The sequence below is a fragment of the Acinonyx jubatus genome, chromosome C1 (assembly GCF_027475565.1).
Source record: "Acinonyx jubatus isolate Ajub_Pintada_27869175 chromosome C1, VMU_Ajub_asm_v1.0, whole genome shotgun sequence".
Taxonomy (NCBI): Eukaryota; Metazoa; Chordata; class Mammalia; order Carnivora; family Felidae; genus Acinonyx; species Acinonyx jubatus.
In genome coordinates this window covers 164,190,082-164,214,482 of record NC_069381.1, presented here as the reverse complement: position 1 = coordinate 164,214,482, position 24,401 = coordinate 164,190,082, and the positions used below count along the sequence as shown (strand labels likewise).

Genomic DNA, 24,401 nt, shown 5'->3' with positions numbered 1-24,401 from the left:
AAAATAATTAAGGATGACGTTTGGTACAGTTTTTTCACTTATATATACACTATTCTCCCATTTTCAAAATAGATACATTTTAGCCCAGATGTGGGAAGCAATTAAATAAAATGACTCAGTTATTGCACAGATTGAAGAGTGAAGAAATCTGTCCAAATAGAGAACCTAAAAAATATTATCCAGAAGGAATTTGTTAAGGTGATGTAAATGAATTAAAGAAACTAAGCTAATTGTATTGGAAATTAAGGAAAACGTACTTGCTTTCAGTTTCATAATTCTTAGGCAGCCTGTTTCAGATTTCTCTTTTCCAGAACAACTTCCCTTTCTCTTACAAAGAACTAAAGCATCTTTAAAAACAAAAACAAAAAAACCCCAAAAAACAAAACCCCCCAAAAAAACCTCCCTCCATGCTTCTACATTTCCCTTCGCCTAATGTGTTGTATAGCTACTGTTTTCATATGTCATATGTGTACTTTAGCTAAAGCAGTTAAAGATACTTGCTTTAAGATCCTTGCCTTCAAGACCCTTTCAGTCTGGTCTGGAGGAGAGGCAAGGGAACAGAAGTGCTGTATGCTTTGGGAAAAGCCCAAAGTTTTGGAGTGAGCCTAGAGCATTAGGGAACACAGAGGAGAGTCTCAGGGAAAAAGTGTCAAGGAAGACTTCTCCACAGGAGGTGAGCACTGAGCTAAATCTGAAAGGCTAGGACAAGGAGCGATTGGAGGAGGACTGGGTGGTACAGAGTTGTGCCATGCATGGGGAATCTAAGGTAATTCACTTTGCCACGAGTGTAGGGTATAAGACCAGAATGATGAGAGAAAAGTAGTAGAAGCAGACAGGGGGTCAGGAAGGGTCTTGAATAGCATGCTAAGAAATTTCTATCTTATGCTGAACATATCCGTAACTATGAACAGATATTAAGGACTTCAAAAAATCGTGATGAGGCAAACCTCCTGATATAGATGCAAATGATGTCCTAATTTACTCTCCTCCTGTATTCTCTCTGAGAGACTGGTGTAGAAACTTTTGGTTTTAGAACTTAAGGAGAGGCTATTTAAACCATGCAAATATTTGATAAATATGGCTAAACATAAAATTATATATATATGTTTATATATGTATATATAAACATATATATATAAAATAGAAAGATTATCAAAACAAGAAATGCATTTACCATCTTACATTTTTCATGAGAACCCACAACTCAGCCCCTATTTAATTAGTCTTGTAATAAAGACACTCAGTTTTTTTTAATATAATTTATTGTCAAATTGGCTTACATACAGCACCCAGAAGACACTCAGTATTATCATTCATTCATTAGTATCCTTCACAATAAAGCTATCATGTGACTTCTAAGTGAGTCATGAGTGTTATTTATTGGTTTCCCTTCCATGTGCAATTTTAAACTGCTGCACATCTCCATTGGTATTAAATATATTCTTCCTTGTATTGTAGGCATTTCTGGTAGATTTACTTTCCTTTGCTGAATTAAAATTCCTTGAGGGTAAAACACACGTCTGTTTTACTTTGTGTTTACCAGAACGGAACATCTAGAACAGCACCTTTCAGGCAGTGAATGCTCAATAATTATTTGAATGATAGAAAGTAGTGAAATAGTAGAAACTATGGAGTTTCAAGGCCAACTATGTTCCATTTTCATAACAGATTATACTGATCCAAGGTCATTGGAATGAAGAGAGCTTAATTACTTTAATATACAAGGAACACAAATTTTGAGCTCAATCTCTGTGTCATAGCTGAGAAGGAAGGTCATGCTGGGTGAAGAGGTTTGTAATCACCCATGCCACCTGCTCCAAGAAGTCTCCAAGCAGCATTAATTGCCTATTTTTCATTATTCCTGTAGTATTTCTCTGTGCTCCTTAGAGAGAGGGGGTGTCTTAGTCATCTTTGCACGCCACCTAGCATTCAACAAACCTTGCTGAATCAATGAATGAATGACTGGACATGTGACAGGTCAATTACACTTTGAGCCTGAGTTTTCACTTCTCTAAAAGAGGTCTAACGATCCTCAGGGAATACCATTCAGTAATAAAAGTTCCTGCAACTGCTGATACATGTTCAAAATCTTTCCATGATAGAGTTGGAGTATAAATAAATAAATGGAATTGCAGAGTATTAAGTGAAAATTTTAAAATGTTTGTTAGGATGATACTTTTCTAAAATAATATAGCAGACTTTGGAGCCAGGCTGCTGAGGTATGAATATGGTCTTAGACATTTATTAGTTCTATGACCTTAGGCAGTTCCTTAACTTCTCTGTGTGTCTAGCTTTTTTTATCTGAAAAATGGAAATAATAATTATATGTACCTCACAGAGTCACTGAGCTTCTAAATGAGTTAATACCTGACTGGTGCATAGAACAGCCAAGCACTCACTGAGTTCTAGCTATTATTTTGTTATTTTATATGCATTTAATACTACACTAGCCACTCTGACATGACTTAAATGCTTTTGTTCCATTTTCCTGTTCCCAGCATGTACCAGAGTACATGCTTCATAAAGTCCAATAAATATTTGTTGAATAATGAAAAAAAAAAATAAATGCTTTGCAGATTGTAAATAGATGCTTTTCCATGTAAATATTCCCAAGATTATCCTAAAACTATTTAGGTCAATAGATTGAAAGAAACCAGAAAGTATAAACAGTGACTAGCTGGCTAGGATTCTACTTATGTGTCTGGTTTATCCATTTCGAAGATGAACTTACCTCAGAAAGAGTAAGAGTTTATTAATACATAAACTTCCTCCATTCCTTGTTGATAAAATGCATCAGATGCATGCCATTTTCTTTCTTTTTAGTTTTTATTTTAGAGAGAGAAAGCACGCAGGAGAGAGGGGCAAAGAAAGACAGAGAGAGAGAAAAACAGAGAGGGAGAGAGAATCTTAAGCAGGTTCCATGCTCAGTGCAGAGCCCTAAAGGGGGCTTGAGTTCACAGCCCTGAGATCATGACCTGAGCTGAAATCAAGATTAGAATGCTCAATTGACTGAGCCACCCAGGTGCCCCATACATGCATTTTCAACCCCAAACTCCTTTTCCAATGTTTTGTTTTGTTTTGTTTTTTGTTTGTTTGGGTTTTTTGTTTTGTTTTGTCTTGTTTGTTTGTGTGTTTATTTAGCTTTTCAGATTGTGAGGCCAAACCAGTTTTAGGTTCCCATGATTTTACACACCTCTCATTAACATCACTTGTAATGTGGAGTGGGTTCTGGGGCCCAGCAGCAACAACCTTGGAGTGGCAAGAAATAAGCTGGAGCACCGGTAGGGAGCAGCAAACACTGGGAGCTGAAAATCCCATCACCCTTTTGCCCTGCTTTTCTAGCATTTGGAAGCCTGGGCAGATTTGGGCAGGACCTGAATCAAGTATCAGCTTGCCAAACTGGGAGCCATGGGAAGTTATCTCAGGTAGTATTTAGGAAAGGAAACTGAAGCTTTTGGTTTTGATGAAAACTGAACCCAGAGGAAATCTCTGCAGACAGTGGGATTCAGTGCTCTAATGAGAAGCTGAATATTGTGTCCTTGGTAATTATAAAGGTTCCAACCAAACTCATTCTCCAGCCTTGGAACTCACGAAAGGAAAATGTCAAGGTTCTGTAGCATTTGGGCTTTTTGTTTTTAATGTTGATTCTCTTAAGTTAGTCAAGAAGCAAACAATACTACTTATTAAACATCTTTGTGAAACAGCATGAAATATTTATGCTGCATGACTAACTCATGGTTCTTGCTTAATTTATTAATCCCATAGATATTTTAAAAAGAGTACAATGTGCCATGTCCCGATACCATCTCTATTTGATTTGGTCCAGCCTGCTTTGGATCCTGTACTTAACAATGGAAAAAAAAAAGAAAGATCTTGATGAGCGTCGTAAAGAAAAAACACCAAGCAACTCCTTAGTCTTTTCCAAACCAAGGCAAAAAGAGCTGGTTGGTCTCCTTATCCTTTTAAGAACCGTGTGGTTATACAAAATAGTCAAGAAGAGCTAGAACCAAGAGGGAGAAAATATTATCCTTGTGTTTATATCCTTGTTTTTGCCTCTAGTCATAAAACCTGTATTTGACCAGGTGTGAAGAAAGAGGGGGATGGGGAGAGTAAACTAAAGGGGAAATATTAATTCCAAAGGAGTTTCTATGGGCATTATAGTGTCATTGCCAGAAATAACCTGTTCTATAACATGTGTGAGACAAAGAGATTCTTTCCGGGCTAGATCCAGTATATCAGGTTCCTTATGGATATGGTAAATAGAAAAGCATTAAGTCCTATTCTGGGGATAGATTAAGTGAGAGCAATGATAGTTAGATCTTTTCTGGAATTGGTATGTGGATTCCTCATTAAATGCTGCATGGGGATAAGAGAAATGAGTTTTACATGTGACTCTGACAATCACAGGGAGTATAACTTTTTTAAAAAGGAACCCCCCTTTAAATCAATACATTTAACATGTCTTTGTGTTTAGATCATTCCCATTAGGTCTAGGTTAGGATTAAGGGTAAAGAATAAGCTCTCTTATAGTATCCAGCTCATCTTATTTACAAATGTATTTGTTGAGCTGATGAAGGAATGAAATCACTCGCCTCCTTTCTACTGCCATAGTTCTATCAAGTGTGATACATAGAGCAGTGTATAAGTAAATGTTTTCCTAACACTTGGATATTTTTGAAAAAAACTCTGACAAAAATTTTGCTATTTTGATTCTAAGTTATGGGTTATCTTAATATACCGCCTTTTCCTTCTACTGACTGTTTAGACCTTCAGTTTATTCCCATGTTATTAAGCTATAATACTTTTATAATAACATTCAGGAGTGGGGTGGAGTCACCTCAGACATGCATTTAATGTACATGTGGCTTTAGAATCTAACTCCTGTGAAGAGAAGACCACTTCTTCTGACCATATCACTGCCCAAGGATATGAGAGTAGCAGCTGTTCACAGCGGCCACAAGAGGAAAGGCCCAGTGGGATGAATGACAGGCAGCAGGTGGCCACGCTCTTCCCAGTGACTTTTCAAAGATGTGTCCTATCGAGATGTAATCACGAGCAAATATTTTCCGAGTACTTAACTACCATCATGCCCTAACTTTCATATTTTTTTCTTTAGTTATTAAAACAATAACAAACATGATATGTATTAAGGTTATACTGGCTTAATACTAACACAGAGTGGAGTTAAACTTGTAGAGAAGAAAAAGCACTTTGGAATTCTCTATCCTTTCCCCCATTCCCACTAGGAATTTTGGGAATTATCTTAAGGGAAGAAAGAAGTGAATAGCCTGACATCTAAATATATATGTTTTCTCTTTATTTCTTCCTTCAGCTCAGTGGCTCTCAATGCTAAATGTGAATATGTATTACAGTAGCACTGGTTCACATATACTAAACTTTAAGCATGATTTAGGGAAATTCATGATAATTTTGACTACACTGGATTTTTGTTTTAGGCACTGACTTTAAAACTCTTTCTTTCTTTCTTTCTTTCTTTCTTTCTTTCTTTCTTTCTTTCTTTCTTTCTTTTTTGAGAGAGACAGAACGTGAGCAGGGGGAGGGGCAGAGAGAGAGGGAGACACAGAATCTGAAACAGGCTCCAGGCTCTGAGCTGTCAGCACAGAGCCTGATGCAGGGCTCGAACTCACAAACCGTGAGATCATGACCTGAGCCAAAGAGCCACCCAGGCACCCCCTGACTTTAAAACTTTTAAAACTTTAGAACCTTTGAGTAACATGAGACTCCACTTCACTTAAAATAAGTAATAAAAATTTTAAATATAAAACAAAATTCCAGAAACAGTGTTTACTGCAAGCGGCATTTCAATGTGTTATGGAAAGATTGAGAAAGTAATTCAAATAATCTTTTCTAACATCAGCATCTTGACACATTTGGCTCTGTTGCCCACTACAGAATAAAAGGGGGAGTTCAGATAAGGAGAGTCTTCAGGTTCAAAGTTTCTTTAATAAAGCTATCTTTCTTTTACAGTTCTATATGGCATAAGAGAAATCACTTAACTTTTCTCTGTATCTTTTCATACCTATATTTACAAAAAGTAGGTTTTAAAATCTCTTTTAAAACCACCTAAGATGAACAGGCTTCTTGGAAATGTCCCTCCTGTCTTAAGCCTCCCCTGAATCTTTGCTACATGACTCCATGAGCCAGGGTTTAAGAGCAGGGGCCTCAGGGAGACAAATTGAGTACAAAGACCAAATCTGCCACTTAATAGAAACATCACTTTGTGCAACTCATTTAATCTCTCTGGGACTCAGTTTCTTCAGTCACACAATGGAGATCATTTCTCACTTCCATCTAGGGATATTCAGGACAATGTGTCTGAAACTCAGCAGACATTCAAAAATATTTGTTGGCTGAATGAAACACATAGTATAAAAGGAGCAGAAGTCGGTTCTCATTAAACTGTAGTTATTATTATTACTTTCCTATCATCTAAATAATAGGAATGATTTTGTTTTAATCATTTTAAGTGATCAGAAAGAACAGATTCTGGGGACATGAAGAAACTGACGAGAGTATAGACTATCAAGATATAAGTAATGCAACAGTATTTGAGATATTTCATTTGTAAATTCGAATTTTATCCAGTTCCAGTTCTGGCATTAAAACTCACTCCCTTAGACGGCAGCCAGGTGTAAGTTCTTGCGTGCTTTTACACAGCTCCATGGTGGTAGCCTCTACATTTGGCTTAAACTGTGTGCCTTCAACATCAACTCAACCTTGCTCCTCTGGTCTCTCTTCAGGTCTCAGTGGTTACCAGACTCATGAAGCCATCTGCTTTCATTTCTTATGAGTCTTTTTTGGAGTCTTCCTACTCCACCTGGTGGGCCCCTATCAAGCTCACTGGTTTCCAACTGACAGTCCAGGAAGGCTAGATTTCAAGGCCTCTGCTAACTGTGGCACTATCAGTGTTCCTGGGATAAGAGTGTTCTCCAGACTGATATGGAGCATCCCATAAGGTTGCTTCTTCTAGTAGTGCCAAAGGGCAACATGTCAAGAGTCCCCTTGCCATTCAGCTTTTCTTCAGCTTACCTAATTCATCTCCTGCTCTCCAAGCCCAAGGCCAGAGAAGGTTATCAGGACACGTATGGAGACCATTGCACTCTACTCTTTCTTTCTGTTTTTCTCATGTTACCATGGTCCTCTTTTACTACCTTCATATCGTATACTCCTCCCCCTTAATGCCAACTAAACCTTAATGGACAAAAGGAAAGCTCCTCTCTACTCTATGGTAACTCCAGAAACTTAATCCCCCATGGCTGGTTTTTGATCTGCTAATAAAAGAAGAAAATATAGGAATTTAAAAAGCTTCTCTTAAGACAATATCTTGATTTGCAAGGTGATGTTTTTTTTCTGCATAATCCTATTTTGCATGTCAGAAGCTAAATATTATCTTGGTCTTAATCTTTGCACAGCTTCAGAACCAAATTATAATCTCCTTTGTAGACAGATGGATGTCCTGGATGAAGTAGGTGGAAGGTCTTACACTGGGAAAAACAAGGGATGAAAACACACTAGTCATTTCTTGAATATTGCCCTATAATGTTTCAGGTTCAAAGTGAAATTTACTGGGAAATTGTCTTTTAAGAACATAAGGGATGTTCAGGTTGTGAAAGTCTGCATAACGTTTTTAAAATATCTCATCCATTATTGGTATACATTAAAGAATGTGCAAAAAATAAACCTGGCTCTCTGAATTCTGTACAGTTATAACTGTGTTGTATAGATACATTCTCAATGTAAACTCTTGTGGTAACTTTATGGTGTTGATATTTATCTATGCTGAGCTAAGCTGTGATCAGTTTCCCTAAACGGAGCCTTAGAACTACACAGCTGTTTTCTCAGACCAAGATTGTTGTTTTTGGTTATGATCAAACAAATAAATTGAATAGGCTGGTTTAATCTCTAGTATTTCATGTACACATTGATGTAGATTTTAAACTAGAAAGCAGAAAATGAAAGTATGTTTTTGTTGGCAGGCATTTGATGTACTTGGAAGAGTTGAAGCTTACCTTAAGCTCCTTAGATCAGAGGGTTTAAGTCTGCCTGTCTTGGCAGCAAGGCATGAGGAATTACACAGAGAAATTAAAGACTGCACAGCTGATGCTTTGCAAGAGGGACAAGCCTTAATCAGCCAAGTAGACTCCTGTAGGTAAGTCTATTTCTTCCTCCGTGTAACAAGCTTTTCCACAGTTTCCACAACCTGTTAAAAAATAAGTTACACAATTTTTTTTTCTGCTTCTGATGTTTTGCTGCATTATGACATGGCTTAACAGGATCTATTGAATTTTGGTCAACAGTGATTCTGAACATAGCAATACTCATCTACAAGTGAGACCATATTCTGAGACTGAGGACCCAAAGATGCTAATGCTTTTTTTCTATGAGTTTCTGAGGTGGGGAGAAAGAATGGACAAAGGAAAAAACAGAGCTTAATTCTCAATGCTTTTGCTAGCCTAGCACCTCTGTGGGGTCTTTTCTCATTTTTAATTCTTGAAAGTTGAGTCTACCCTGTCCCTTTTTTCCTTTCTGGAAAAAAAAAAAAGCCACAAGAGTACCAGAATCCCCTTTCACTTATGACCTTCATGGCTCACCAAGTAAAATCCCAAATAAAAGGTGGCATTATTAATAATAACAATAACTCACTTTTTGAAAACTTGAGAGCCCATCATGTGCCACGCACTGTGCCAAGAAGTTTAGGAACATTGTGGCATTAATCCTCACAGCAGCTCTACAAGACACACAGAGTAGTCCCCCCTTTACCCATGGGGGAGTACGTCCCCTCAGTGGGTGCCTGAAACCACAGATAGTGCCCAACCCTATATATATTATGTTTTTTCCGATACATACATACCTATGATAAAAGTTAATTTATAAATTAGGCATAGTAAGGGATTAACAATGATCACTAATAATAAAATAGAACAATTATAACAATGTACTATAATAAAAGTTATATGAATGTGATTCCTCACTCTTTCTCAAAATATCTTATTGTACTGTATTCACCCTTCCTGTTGTGATGATGTGAGATGATAAATGCCTACAAGGTGAGATGAAATGAGGTGAATAACATAGGCATTGTGACATAGTATTCAGGCTGCTATTAACCTTCTGATGATATGTCAGAAGGAGGATTGTGTTCTGGACCATGGTTGACCATGGGTAACTAAAACTACAGAACAAATCTGCAGATAAGGAAGGGACCTTGCACTATTAATGGTCTCCTTTTTATGAGTAACTGAGGCACAGAGAGGTTAAATAACTTGCAGAAGTTCACACAGGCAGTTAATGACAAAGTCAGAATTTGAATCCAGGAGCATGGGCCCTAGACTCCACATTTTAAAAAAAAAATTACATCCAAGTTTGTAAGCATATAGTACAACAGTGATTTCGGGAGTAGATGCCTTAATGCCCCTTACCCATTTAGCCCATCTCCCCTCCCACAACCCCTCCAGTAACCCTCTGTTTGTTCTCCATATTTAAGAGTCTCTTATGTTTTGTCCCCCTCCCTGTTTTTATATTATTTTTGCTTCCCTTCTCTTGTGTTCATCTGTTCTGTGTCTTAAAGTCCTCATATGAGTGAAGTCATATGATATTTGTCTTTCTCTGACTAATTTCACTTAACATAATACCCTCTAGTTCCATCCACGTAGTTGCAAATGGCAAGATTTCATTCTTTTTGATTGCTGAGTAATACTCCATTGTATATATATGCCACATCCTCTTTATCCATTCATCCATTGATGGACATTTGGGCTCTTTGCATACTTTGGCTATTGTCTATAGTTATGCTATAAACATTGGGGTGCATGTGCCCCTTCGAACCAGCACCCCTGTATCCCTAGATTCCACATTCCTAATCAGTGTGCTAGGGCAGGTTGTTTTTATGAATGCCTTTGGTGAGTGTATCAGTGTGAGTTTAGATCTGGGAGGAAATGAGGAGAGATAAGGACCTTGAGAAACAGAAATAGGATGCTGTGGGAACGTATGAGAAAGAATAGGGATTGGAAGACAAAGGGAGATGCTGGGGCAGATGATGGAACACGTATCACTCAGGAAGAAATAAAGGCAGGGCTTACATTTTGACAGAGCGAGACAAGAAGATTTGTGCAAATGAGATAAACCCAGTTGTTTATCTTTCGTATCCACAATCTTCCTAAAAAACAGACATTAAAATTGAAGAATAATTAAATAGGTCAGAAGTGGTAAAATTACTTTATTTCTATTTAAATCTTCATTCTGCTCTATTTTAGATGTGTTTAAAAGTGTTGATTTGGTGAGTTTGGGTTTAGGGAATTTTCTTTTCAGAAGACAGTCTGAATCTGGATGGAGGTATTTAGTCAGAGCTTGTGATGGTTACTATGGGACCATGCAAAGCCGAGATCAGAAATAACCCACGATCTTCCAACAGGAGCCAGACAGCTGAGGCTACCAGAAAGGCAGATGGTTCTCCCCTTTTAAAAACTAACAACTGTAGCTACTAAGTTTCTTTACTTTAACTCCAACCCATACATCTGGTAATGGTGTGTCTGCTCTGTTTCAGGAGCCCCAGCACCCCCATGTCTGGCCCCAAATTGTGGGCACAAAAGCTCCTTTCTCTTCTTTACTGTTTAAAGGTCCAGTCTCCCAGAATGTATATGCGTCTTGGACCATGCAAAAGATATTCTATGGGGTGCCTGGACTCAGGGTACCAGGGTACATGTTGGACACTGATCTGAGTCATGTGATGATAGGATTAAGTATTGAGTTCTCCAGTTAGAACTGGGGAATGGTCCCATTTCAGTTTCACAAGTCAGTCTCAAAGCACAGACACTGTTTTCTCTGTTTAGGCTACTCTTTACTTGTGGTACTGCCTTGGCCAGTTTCCTTTCATGCATGGGTAGATCAGGAGGCAGCTAAACACCCTTCCCTAGATCTTTGGAGGTCTGTATCTGGTACACTGCCCCAGAAATTCTAGGTGCTTTGGCCTCCCAAAGTGTGAGCTTTGTTTCCTCAACTCAGCAAGACCCCTGGGCTGTCTTTGGGTTCTACCTCCCTGAGCTTTGGTCTGGAAATTGCCTCTCAGGTAGTAAGCTGATGTAATCATGAGGCATATCTTACTCATTTCCCTTCTCTCAGGGATCATCGTCTTGTGCTACCTGTTGTTAAATGTCTGAGAACTCTTGTTTCATATAGTTTGCCTATTCTAGTCATTTAAGGGGGGAGGGTAACTCTAGTCCCTGCTGCTGGCCAGAAACTGAAGTTCCCTTTTAGTTTTGATGCTTAGCTCCTAGAGTTAGAAAGCTGGTCACAATTTAGTACTCTTAAACTTTACCCTGTTTGCTCTAATTAGTAATGTTTTATCTTCAATACATAAATATAAAAGGGAAAGTACTTGTATTTTATACTGTATTCTGTTTTCAGGGTTTTAGTGATGCTTTTGGCCATGCACTTTGTCATGGTGGACATGTTTATTTATTTAGTTAGTCTCATTCTTTCTGCCTTCGTTGTTTTTTCCACTCTTAATTCATATATATATATATTGTTTTTTTGAAGGTGAAGGTGAATAGTTCTTTTCTTCAAGCTTCAGACTGAGTCTTAATATAAGAAGCAATAGCTAGGGACCATTTCAAGAAACTTGAATTTAAATGGTTAGGTAACTGGGTTTTAAAAAAAAATTATTAGCAGTATGGTTTCTGTCTAAATCCTAGACAGATGAGCTTTCATAGTAGTTCCAAAGTTTCCTTGGTTCCTAAGATTTCACAATAGTTTACAAATCCATCCTATTTTCCACTTTGCAGGAGGAACTGAAGCTAAAGTGAAATTGTTACTTGGCAAAGGACATTTTTGATTCAGAAGGTAGATGTAGAATAGAAATCCATTAAAAACTGAATTGAAATGCATTAGAGTCTTGGTAGCAAACTAAACCCCACATAGCTACTGACCTCAGTCCTGTGCATGACATTTGAGACTTGCTTCCTTTCCTCATCTAATGATTCATCTGTTCAACGATGTGGGTCACCAATCATAGGAAAGAAGCAGAACCTAAAAATAAGATTTCAAGTTGCAGCCACTTGAAAGTGAAGGTGGAGTTTAGAAAACTGGCCGTGAAAATAAACATACTACAAATTTCAAGAGAGGAAAGTACATGTCACTGGACATCACAGTGGGCTTCCTAGACTTCTGAATGCCAGCACACTGCTAGGACATAAAACACTAAGGCCCCCACTATCACACATTTAAAAACTCAGATGGGTAAGAAACTTTAGCATCAAGGGGGTTTTGCTTTATGCATTCTTAGGGTCAAAATGATGTCATGACTTTATTTTTTTAAAAAAAATTAATGTTTTTATTTATTTTTGAGACAGAGAGAGAGAGAGAGTCTGAGTGGGGGAGGGGGAGAGAGAGGGAGACACAGAATCCAAAGCAAACTCCAGGCTCCAAGCTGTTAGCACAGAGCCCGATGTGGGAATCAAATTCACAAACCCTGAGATCATGACCTGAACCAAAGCCGACTGAGCCACCCAGGCACCCCGTGATGCCATGACTTTTAAACTTAACTTCTCTGAACCTATTCCCTCATCTGTAAAATGGAGATGTACACTTCTTAGAGGATTTGTTTTTGTTTTTTGTTTTAATCAAATGAAGCAGCACTACTCTTAGCAATTGATTTACCTTTTTTTAACCTTCTCTACAAAGAGTTTTAAGAGAAAATACTAAGAGTCACATGATTGTTGCAAACAATTCCAATAGAGTCAGCTGTACCAAATCATACTCATTTTCATGAACTGGGGAAGGTTATATTTGAAATAGGTCAGATACACATTTATCTTAAAGTAATAAAAGACAAAATTTAGTGTTGGGGCAGGCAGATAGGAATTTCAGAGACCCTTAGATCTATTTTTTTTTCCTGTTAGTCAATAAAATATGACTTCAGAAGTTCACATTTCTCGGAGATGATGCTTCCCAGTAAATTTGAGACCCTTGTCATTATTTTCTTGTAACTATTACCTTATGAGGAACAGATCCACACTGTTTTTCTATCCTGAAATCAAAACCCTTTGAAGTTGGAGCAGCCTCACAAAATAAATAATGGTTGTTTACATGTTTCCTTACCTTTCTATTTTCTCCCTGTATTTGGGTGATAACTCTGAATCATTGCTAAATAGTTTATTATCTTTTCAGAGTTTAATATCTGCCATATAACCTAAATATACTTTAATTTTAAAGACATTTTAGCAAATTCATTTTCACTTAGTTATGATACAAGTTACTGCATCTGATAATGGTCACACTTAGACTTAAAGGAAGTTGAAGCTTGGCTACAGGAAGGAAGCCTGGCTTCCAGCACCTCTCACCTCTTCCTAAGCTTTGCTTGACACAATCTTCGAGCGGGCAAGTCTAAAGATAGACCAAAGGAGGCCTGCTAGCAAGTAGAATTCTGCATTGATTAAGCCATAGAAAGCTGTGGTGATTGGAAATACTGGGTTGGAGACCTGGTATGAAGGTGAAGTTTTCTATAATTGGACAAAAACAAGGAATCTCTTTTTTCTCTGTGTAGCTACCAATTCAAAGCTAAAAACCATATAAGGCCATCTTGTGCAATATTCATTTGCCTTTTCATGTTTACTAAAATTAACTTAAAATTAACTAAAATTAACTTGAACTTGCTTCCATATTGACTCAATTTCTATCTTTGCATAAAAGACTGTATCTACCAGTTTTCATTCTACGTTGTTACAGTGAATTTAAGCTTTAAACCTCATCCTGACTGAATAGGTTGCTGTGGTATAACCGTAAGTGCTGTCTGTTTTGATCTAATACTCATTGCTTATTTAATGTAAATCTTCATATTTTTATATTTTGCAAAGAAATAAAAATAGGAGTTCATTGGGATTTTGCATTCTCTTTTCACAATTTTCATTATGTTGGCTACCACTACTTTTCTTGGTTCATGTTATGAATGGTGATGAATTTTAGACCAGACATGGTTCATTCATTTATTCATTTATTTATTCCAAAAATATTATTGAGCATCTTTTATAAATCAGGTACTCCCATGCATCTAATGTAGTCGGTGGAATGTCTTCCCTCATGCTGTTTATATTTTAGTGGGAATAAATAGCCAACCAACAGCTAAATCAAAAAATGAGATGTTCTTATACACCAATGAGTACTCTGAAAAAAATGTAAAAGTGAAATGGGATAGAGAGTCACTGTGGGCAGGGGACCATGGTAGACACTGTAGTCAGGGACAGAATCTTCAAGAAGAAGGAGCTACCATGCAAATAGCTGGGAGATGAATGGACCTAGCAGAGCAACACAGAGACGTAACAGAAGGGTGTGTAGAGTGTGACTGGAAGAGATGGAGATGGGAGAGAAGGGCATGAAATAGCATCAGAGTAGGTAGGAGTTAGACTGTATTCAAACACTCATTGGCAACAATGGCAAGCATTTGTGTGCTTTATATACGTTAAAAGTTTTAGTCCCTAAAACTACCATGTGATATAGGTACTGTTATTATCATGGTCTCTATTTTGCAAAGGAGGAAGCTAGGGCACAGAGAGATTCAATAACTTTCCCTATTACCAGTCACATGGTAGTAAGAGGTAAAGTGAGTACTAGAATGCAGGTCTGAACCACTATGTCAGTTTGCTAGCTCTCTGTCTACTCCTTTCATTGAACTTTAATCAATAACAAAAAGCCTGATCACGTGGATTCTTTTTTTATTCTAGCATGCTTAAAATGTGACAATGTACTCCACCTATCTGCTAGCTTCAACTCAAGTCTGCCCTTCCCTGCAAAGTTTTTTCTTTCAGTTTATTTAAAAAGTTGTTCAGTGTACATATAGGCATCACATTGACATGCCAGCACCAAGCTTCAAGGGTAGTCAAAGATATATAAACCTGGCCCTGAATCTCAAGGATGTTACTAGAGGCTTGTCAGGGAATAACACATCCAGGGAGTGTGCATAAGGCATGAGGAAACCATGGGGACAGTGGGTGTTGGGGCCACCTCTTCAGAGAAGGGAGACACAATCCCTAGCTTCTAGGATCAGGATAGGTCAAGGGAAGGACTTGAGAAGGCCACTGTTGAATTTGATAATCTGACATGGATGAAGGCTCTGCATCTAGCCAGGATGAACAGAATCAGTATCTACCATACAATACTTTTTGAATTCCTTTGTATTAGTCAGCTGTACCTCCTGGCTTCACTTTTCATTCTGTGGTGTTCTGAATCATTCTTTAGTTGTTGGATTTGTAACAGTGTTGTCTCCCCTCCTAGCTCATGACATCATTTTCAGGTCAGCCTTCAAGGTCAATTATGTAGGAAACCTTTTTTATGTTCCTTATCTTAGTATTTACAAACTAGGTGGCTTGATTTGAAATGTTATGGTGCTGGGATGATATTAAAAGAAAGATTTTATCATAGTAAAAATATTTTAAAAGATCCTAAGTGGAAAACAAACAAAAACAATCCCCACCCTCCAACAAAACAAAACAAAACAAAGAAACAAAAACAGAAGTTTCCTTTTCCTGGTAGAGTTATCTATGGTTGTATTTACTGGAATTCTACCAAACATTTAAGGACTTAAAATAACTTAAAAGAAAACTAAAACAAGTTTGATAATGCATTTAGATGGTAAATGTCAGATACTGAAATTTAGGATATTACAAAGTTGAGTTCTTAAGGTAATTGTTAACTCAGCCACTTTCCAAATATTTTCAAGTGTATATTAAATTGTTCCTTTTAGGGGTTGAGTAAATGTTGTAACTGTAAGCTGGGCCTGGTAACATTGTCAATGCTTTTATAATTCTGAAACTGTTAGTACGGAAGACATCCTAAGTTCACACTTTCCCTTGCATCTGGAAGTAATTAGATTAGGTTCTTGTCAAATATCTAGGAGTCATTCATTACAGTGTGAATTTGTTCATGTATGCTGTTGATGGTGTGATGTGGAAGTAGCAAGAATGCCAGAGGAAGAAGGCCTGGGGTTATGGAGTCCACAGAGAAACTCTGAATAAAGAGGCAGAAATATGTGTGATGGATGACTGAAAAGAAGTCCTCTCATATTAGAGAGAGAGAAAAACAACAACAACACAGGAAAGAGTAAGGGAGAAAAGTGAGTGGGCCTATTTATGAATAAAATGCCCATCATGGTGCTGTTTAGAATAGTGCAAACCTGAAAAACAACCTAAATATTTCCAGAAAACCAGGAAATGTTCAAATAGTTTGAGGGCAGGCACATCATGGAATATTCTGAGCCAATATGGAAAGTGTGTTTTTGAGGATTATTTGAAGACAGAGAGTATCCTTACCATATAATGTTAAGTGGGCGAAGCAGGTGTGTAGAGAGCACCATTCTAACTTTGGAGGGAGAAAAGGGCTGCAAAGAGAAACATTTTTTTAGAAAGAAACACATTAAAATGTAATTTCATATTTTCCAAATTATCTTAAATGAGAATATTGGTCTCTTTAGTTCTTGCCATGCCCTTTTTATCTGAGGATTTGTGTCATCAATTATGGAAAATTTTCAGCAATTATCTGTTTAAATATTGATTTGTTGTTATTCCCTCTTTTCTCTTCTCCTTTAACTCTTGGCAGAGAATGCTGGGGCCTCTGGGTCTGTCTTCCAGGACTCTGACCTATCCTCTTTGCATCTTACTCTCATTGACTCCCTCACATTGATCTCTTTTGTTGATTTTTTTCTCCAGTTTTCATAACCATATTGATTTTGTTTCTGGAATTTCTAACTCATTTTTTATATCTACTTTTGTTTTAGTTCTGACTGTTTTTGTTTCAGAGTTTCTTATTCTTTTATTATGGGTGTTGGTTTTTTCTTTGTCTTTCTAATGATCTCAGTTATGTTGAAGTCATCTTCAGATTGCGCTACTTGCTTTGTTTCAGATTGAGTACACTTCTTTCTTGATTGTTGAATGTCTTTTCTTAAGATTTATACTCCTCATGTGTCTTGAAATTTTACATTGTACTCTCACCTGGAGGAGAAGCGTTATTTTCCCTGTTTTCTTCTCTCCTCTCTGCTCTTCCCTCCTTACCAGCTTTGAAGTAGCTTCCACCTGCATTCAGTGTCTCCAGTCTAGCCTGTGCTGTTTGATCAGGGCCACCCGCAGAGATGCTGTGGTTTCTAGAGATGCAGCAGAAGGTGGGGTGGGCTTCCTGACTCCCCTGATGTGTCTGATTCTTGGCCTCAGTACCAGTTGGCTATAGCGTTTTTCAACCTTCTTTTCCAAGGAGAGAGAACACCATCCCTTTTGATTTCAGGTAGAATCCTAGCTATGGTGCCCTTCACACAGGACATATTTTGCTGTGTCCTCCTAGGACTGGAGCTTGTGGCTATCTCTGCAAGCATCTGGACCAGAACCCAGGAGACCTGTACTTTAAGCCTCACTTATCTACATTTTGGTGGTGAGGGATTGGCAATGTGTATAACTTGAGTCAGAAAAAAGATTTGTAAAGACATACATTTCACTTCTACAGTATGAATAGCACTTTTTTCAAAGTAGGGATAAAAACCAGAGAGTAGGCATTATTTCCTCCAAAATAAAGATCATAAACATGAAAGGGCACTGTTTGGGTCCCTGCAGCAAGCTATGGATAAGGAAAATATTTTTCCCCATTTTCAGAGTATAATTTGTTCATAGACAAAAAAGAAAAACTATGATCAGCTGATTCCTTCGGATGAGAGAGTAAGCTGTCAAGTACTTACCATCTGGTTCAGCTCCTAATCCAGATGGGCTGCCAATAGTAATTTATGAAAGGTTTGAAAGCAACTTGCTGTCCTCCAGAAAGAACCATGAGAACACATTAACATTGAGAATTGCTCCCTTCCCCCAGCCCCAATTTGCGACAGATGCAGAGATGGGGCAACTGCTTCTGAACAACAAATAGAACTGTCTATTTTTGAGCCAGGAGTCAATATGTCTCTGCTCTTTAGAAAAAAAAAAGTCAGTCATGTTCCTTCCCCCCTTCCCTCTCTTCTACTGACTCAGTGAATAAGGGAGTAACGCAGCCATGATGGAGTTTCTGACAAATGTCTGCAGAAGCCCTCACAGTCTGTCATTTCTGAGTATCTGTGATGTTTGGAAAAGTCAAAGTCAACATCGGGAATAATCTGGTATACCTCATGTTCATGCTACAGACAGGCACCATCTAATCCATTCTTAATAGAGGAAGCCCAAAGATCAATCATTAGATACAAAGCAAAATATAGAGCCACAGGTTGTTAGACCCAGAAGTCCACGGTTGGCCCCTATCCACCCAGTCAGGCAGCACCTAAGTAGTGTGGCTTCAGAATCAGAATGAAATGACAGGGCACTTTGTCCAAGTTTCTGTTATCTGCCCTCAGTTCTTACCCTGTCATTTAGTTAATATTACTGTCAAGTAATAAGACTCATTCCTGAGTGACTGATGGAATTCTAGCAATTTATTTTCAGTTCACGTAAGAATTGCTGGCAGAGAGTGAGGTCATATTTTTCCTTTGATCAAACCATCTGCTTTTCAGGCTCTGAGGAAATTGCCAATATGTATGCTATACATGTTTTAAGATGTTCTGGAATGTTCAAAAGAAAAGTCTGGAATCAGTGTTTAAAATTTCTAACTGAGACTGATGGAATCAGAGCTGGTTGTAACCCACACATTAGGCTTTCAGCAAGAAAGAATGGAGAGGGAGTGGTTACTAGGGTTGGAGTTCTGACAGATATATGCCCATTGGGAATCCAGGAAAGGGAAGCGATTAATGCTTGATCAGACAAATGATCTAGCTGACATAGGGAAAGGAAACCAGAGCTGGCTAGGGTAATTCAGAACTCCTCATACTGAGGAAGGGGTCCATGCCACAAGTAAAAGTGGAGTGCACACTGGACAGGCAATAACAGCAGACCTAGGAGATTCAGTGGGCCCCTCTAAGGCTTTAAATAGGGAAGATGTATCAGTCAACCTAATGATAAATGCTAAACATCAAAGAAGAATTTAGTCAGTCTTTGGATAGCCCAAAACTACTGTAAATGAGCAAAGAGCAAAGTCATCATTGTTTGAAACCTAGTGGGGACTAGTGACATTTTATACAGTAACTATCTGTGCATATGTTTTTCTTAGTCTGTCTTCTCTTCCCTTAAATTTTGATTAAAGTGTATTTTATTTCATTTGGAAATATACATTGATCTACTAACAAGGCTCTGTGCTTAGCACTGCAGGAGATATTTGATATATGAGTGAAAAGAATGTTGTCTTTTCCCTTAAAGAATTTATAGTGTAATAGATATATACAGTAAGACACACATTACCACAAAATGAGACCTAATCTGGATCATTGAAAAATCGAAAATGAATGGTCCTTCCAAAGACAAAGAGAGATTGTATTTTCTTGGTTATGATTCATCTAAATTAAAACTGTAAGTTGCTAAAGAGCAATATTTTTACAAAAGGAACACTTAACCTGGTTTTGTTTCCTCATTTCTGTCCTCTGTGCTAGAGGTCCCTTTAAAACGTGAACTTGGACAAGTGCCCCTCTAGTGATCACTTCGCAAACTACAAGCAGACGTTGCCTTAGAGAAGTCTGCCAATTTCAAAAGAACATGCCATGCCAGCCAGGCTAATCCTGTTTCCCTAACAGTCAACTCCAGAGAAAGTGAAATTTTAGAGGACGAATACCCTCCCACCCTCTGTCATGTGTCAAGACTCTGAGGTCATGTGTGGACTCTGAGGTCAGATAAAAGGCTCAAACCCCAGCTCTGCCACTTAATAATGGTGATCTGGAGAAGTTACTGAGCCTTCCCGTTTCTCAGTTTGCTCATCTGCAAAGTGGAGATATCAATTATACCCAGATCATAAGGTAGCTATGAAAATTAGAAAAAGAGACTACTTCAAAGATTAAAAATGCTGCCTTGTCACAAACATTAAAAATGCTGCCTTCAAAACATTAAAAAAGTGCTCAGTTACACATTTACTTTCACAAACTGTTCTCTGTACCTTCTTTCCACATTGCTGCTGGTTTTTCACTTGTCTTTTTTATTTATCTTTCTCATTCCAGATTTGCATATTCTACAGAGAATATGCAACTTATATAGGACAACTTATATTGGAACTTACATAGGACAACTGGGCTTTTAAGTGCTTTTTTAGTATAGAATGTCCCAAAGTCTAAAGTCAAACTATAGTTGGTATTACCAGTATACTGCTTTTATTTACAAAATTTGTGGACTTTAAGTATCACTAGAATTATTTCTGTGAAACTCTCCTGATTTCTTGATTATACTCTTCACCATCCCTGAGTTGTTAAAATGCAAAACTAGTTGTTTTAAGTGTAACATCTGTGGAATATTATGTGTGAGGAATAAGATTTCTCACAGTGGTTTCATTTTCTTCCCCCAATTAAACTTCTCTGGGGCTTCAGTGGAACCCCCAGGACATACATGAATCCCACGCACATCTGACAAGATTCTCAAGCTGCCCGATGAACCCTCACCCCTTTGGCAGCTTTATTGTCATTCCTGTGAATTTACTTTACCTCTCAGTCATTTGGGATCTTGCCCTCATTTCATTACTAATTAAATTTGTTTTTACAGAGTCATAAATTAATTATTTGAGGTAAAAATTACTGAAATCTATACCTTGCTCCAAGAGCTTTTTTAACTCTGGGTAATTAAATTTAAGAGGTATCGTGTTCATCTTTGTTAGTATTTGAAGGAAATGACTGACACAAAGTTAAAGACTTCAAAATTTCTTACATAGTAGGAGAGGCTCTGTCTTAGGGGTAGGTTGAAAATTAAGAGGTGCTCACTCCATCAGCAGTGTTTGTTCATTGTCTTGCATTGCTGGTAGGCCTAAATTGGACGTGGTTAGGAAACTTGCTAATTTATCTTTAGACTAGAGCAAATGGGATCCAACTCTAAGGTCATGTATTGTTTTAAGGGCATGTGCATTTTATGAGATCTCATGTCACTTGTCTCTTTCTCCTGAAACCAGTACACAGGTGAAAAATGACAATATGAGGCTTAGTCTCTTTTTTATGAACAAGTACACTAGATTCCTAATTGTTGGTGATAACTTGGTTTTCATTTAATGAATACAGCCTTGAGCATTTGTAATCATTGAGAACAAGGAACTTTGTGTTACATAAATATTTTACCCTATTGGATTAGTAAATGGCTTGTTAATTGGTTGATCCACATTTCTATTCGAAGAGCATCTTTAGATAAATGAAGCTTTTAAATAATACCCCCAGGAAAACTCTTGGCAAACATACTGTGTTTTTTGCCATAGGGTTCTCAAAATATTTTAGAGAAATATTAAAAAGTAAACCTTTAGAAAATACTAGACCTGGTTGCAAAAACCCATAACTCATCTTTTCCCTCAGGACCAACTGATTTAAACAAAGGAACATAATTTGGTTTTACTTAACTTCTGTTATCCTAAAGCCTGAAGCTTGATAACTTTTATCAACTCATCCCTATCTTGAAAGAGCAGATCCACTTTCAAATGTTCCCTGCTCCTGGGGCTTCTGTATCAAGGTGGAGTGAACTAACAGCTGACTGGTTCCATTCAGCTCTCAGATAACCGGAGTCCATGAGATGATGGGATGCATTCAGAGACGAGTGGACCATCTGACCAAACAGTGTTCAGCGCACAAGGAATTTGCTCTTAAGAAACAGCAATTAACTGCCTCAGTGGAGGGCCACCTGAAGAAGGTAGTTTCTTAAATGTGTCCTCCTTTAGCTACTAATTAGATGCAACTCCTTACCTGCTGTTACTAGATGGTATGGCAACCGCAGCATGGGGTGCATGGCGGGCAGATAGTGGTGGGTCTTCTTTGGCTTCTCTTAGGTTCCTCATTGGGTTTTATAATTGAACAGCATAGAGTTGTACTTCACTATTGCTCATCAACCATTCCTGTCCCAGGTTGCTAAAACTTGACATGTAATCCTACCTGCCACGCCAGCCCTGAACACAGGTACACAAAGGCAGTTTTTGCCTTATGCAGAACTGAAATGTGTGCATGTTGAGATTGTGTGTCCTTGTTTTACATGGTTCGGTGTTGGAACACCATATTGGAACATGGTTCAGTTCCAATATGCACAAATTTCAGGTAACATGGTATAGTACAACACAAGGACAGCAGATAAATACCAAAAATGATGTCTCAGAGATTTCCAGAACAAATTGTTGTTATCATACTTTATTGAACTAGACCAGTACAAAGGACATGGCCATTCTGAATAAAAACATAGATGTGAAAATCCTCTTCTCAGAGTGGAGGCAATGGCTTAGTACAGGAAAACTTCATTTCCTGTTTTCAAAGAGGAAGAAAACCAGGCAACTACTATTTGACTAAATTAAAAAATTACTTATCTGTAGCTGGGACATACAGCAAAAACTAATAATATCTCAATGACATTAATGTTAATGAACCTTGATACCCACACTGGGTCTCAGATTTTCAATGATGTCTTCATCCGATACAGTGGACTCCTGTGCCTGACTCAAACAAGTAGAATTAGTAGGCCTCACAGGAGAGGGCATTAATTAACTGTGTCTCTGTCTAAATTGCCTTCCCACCTGTTATTGATCAAGCAACTTGGGAATTTGAGCCTTGTTCTGATGCCTGGGTCCAGAGAGATTCCAAATATGGCAGCAGCTGTGGTGCCACATTCTCTAGAGCTTGAGACTCAAGCTAATTTGGTGGTGGTGGGCAACACAGTAGGAACTCAGACAACTGTTGCTCTTTGTCTTTCTGCCAATTCAGAGCCAATTTGACAATGGAAAGCATGGACTCTAGTTAGAACCAGGAGATGAAGAACGCAACTTGGATGGAATAGAACCCTTTAAAGCCTACTTTTTCATTGATTCATGGGTACTGGAAATCAAGTCATAGTCCCCCACGTTCATCAGTTAAATGGCCTAAGCATGTCCCTGTGTTTTAGTGTCACATATACAGGGTTTGGTGCTATCCCAGTGTCCCTAAATATAGCGACCCATAGCATACCCAGGCCTTGGACCTTTACTTCAAGATGTGCCTATAAACTGGGCCCCATTCAACTTACAGTAGATGATTGTGAGTTAATTAATCAGATAAATTCATCTCTGCTGATGTGTTAGCAAGTGCATTATCCTTTCTAGGAAATATAGATAATAAATTCTTAGAAGATATGGATGATTATTTATATCTCATTGCTGTTAATAAAATACATGTCTGTTAATAAACGTATGTCTATATGCCCTCTGTTGGTGGGTCAATAGTATTATGTCATATGAAGAGCAACATTATTAATTTAAACACAAAATTCTAAAATATTTAAAACTGTTTTTAGATGAAAATTGGTATACCCACTTAAAATACAATGGGAATGTGGGGTAGAATTTATGTTTTCTATACATATGCAAACATGTATGCAAATATATATTACTAACACTGCAATATATTCTTTATTGGTAAAGGTGGAAACGTCAATTCAGAAAATCAGTCCAGTACTTTCCAATGCAATGGATGTCGGTTCCAGCCTTTCTGAATCAGGGAAGATTTTGAGTAAATATTTGGAACTAGATATTCAAGCTAAGGTAAATTAAATAGAAATTATTATTGTGGTTATGATTTTATAAATATGATTTCTTTTCTTTATATTCAGTGGTTATAGAACTTAATGCTAGCTCTTTTGAGGGTTATAATTCTAAATATTGTGGCAAATAATGGCTTAAAACTTCTATTGTGTGCATCTAAATTACTTATACTTCAATGTGCACTTATTAGGGTGTTGAGCTCACTAAAACTTTGTAACCTGGTATTAAACACTCATTTGGCCCCTTTTCCTTGCCTGGGAGATGTTAGCAACTCCTTTTGGGAGGCCAGAGGAGGCAAGGGAGAGTGCTTCTCTAAGACTATTTGTGATTTTCTGCTAGAGTAAGTTACAAAAGAAAATTACCAGAAGCAACATGCATTAATGCAAGATTCCAGAAAGCAAATAAAAACACAATCTTGTTTTCAAACCCAATGTTCAGGGACAGAAAATACCCTCCTCTTCTTAACATCTTCTCTAGCTTCCCCTTACCCCTTTCACATGACACTTAGGTCAAATATTCTAGCTAGTGGCTCTCATCTGCCCTGAGTCCCAGTCTACCCCAACGGGTGTTTAGGAAGGTGAGTCTAGCACCTCTGGCTCACCCAAGTCAGTAGGCAATGGCCTTGTTACTCCATTCGTTCTAAGCCAAAGGACCTTCATCATGTTCGGGAAGTCACAGACAAGCCGATTTTTTTTTAATGGAGTGTTTTTTCCTCATTATTTAAAATGTTTAAAATAAAACGTATGTCTGAATTCAATTTCATTGTTTTATTTTCAAAATTTTAGAAGGAACAAGGAAATTACGTGGGGAGAAACTCCCCTGCTTCC

General features: G+C 37.8%; 1 protein-coding gene across 11 annotated transcripts in view; it reads left to right on the top strand.

The window, feature by feature from the left end:
* Window positions 1-24,401, top strand: part of CCDC141 (coiled-coil domain containing 141) — a 232,049-nt gene that overhangs the window by 144,346 nt on the left and 63,302 nt on the right. For all 11 annotated transcript variants that reach the window (XM_027055390.2, XM_027055389.2, XM_027055388.2 and 8 more), the window contains 3 exons: window positions 7,998-8,170; window positions 21,566-21,707; window positions 23,455-23,574. In XM_027055390.2, the coding sequence (XP_026911191.1) occupies window positions 7,998-8,170; window positions 21,566-21,707; window positions 23,455-23,574 (435 nt within the window). The remainder of the gene's footprint in view (window positions 1-7,997; window positions 8,171-21,565; window positions 21,708-23,454; window positions 23,575-24,401) is intronic.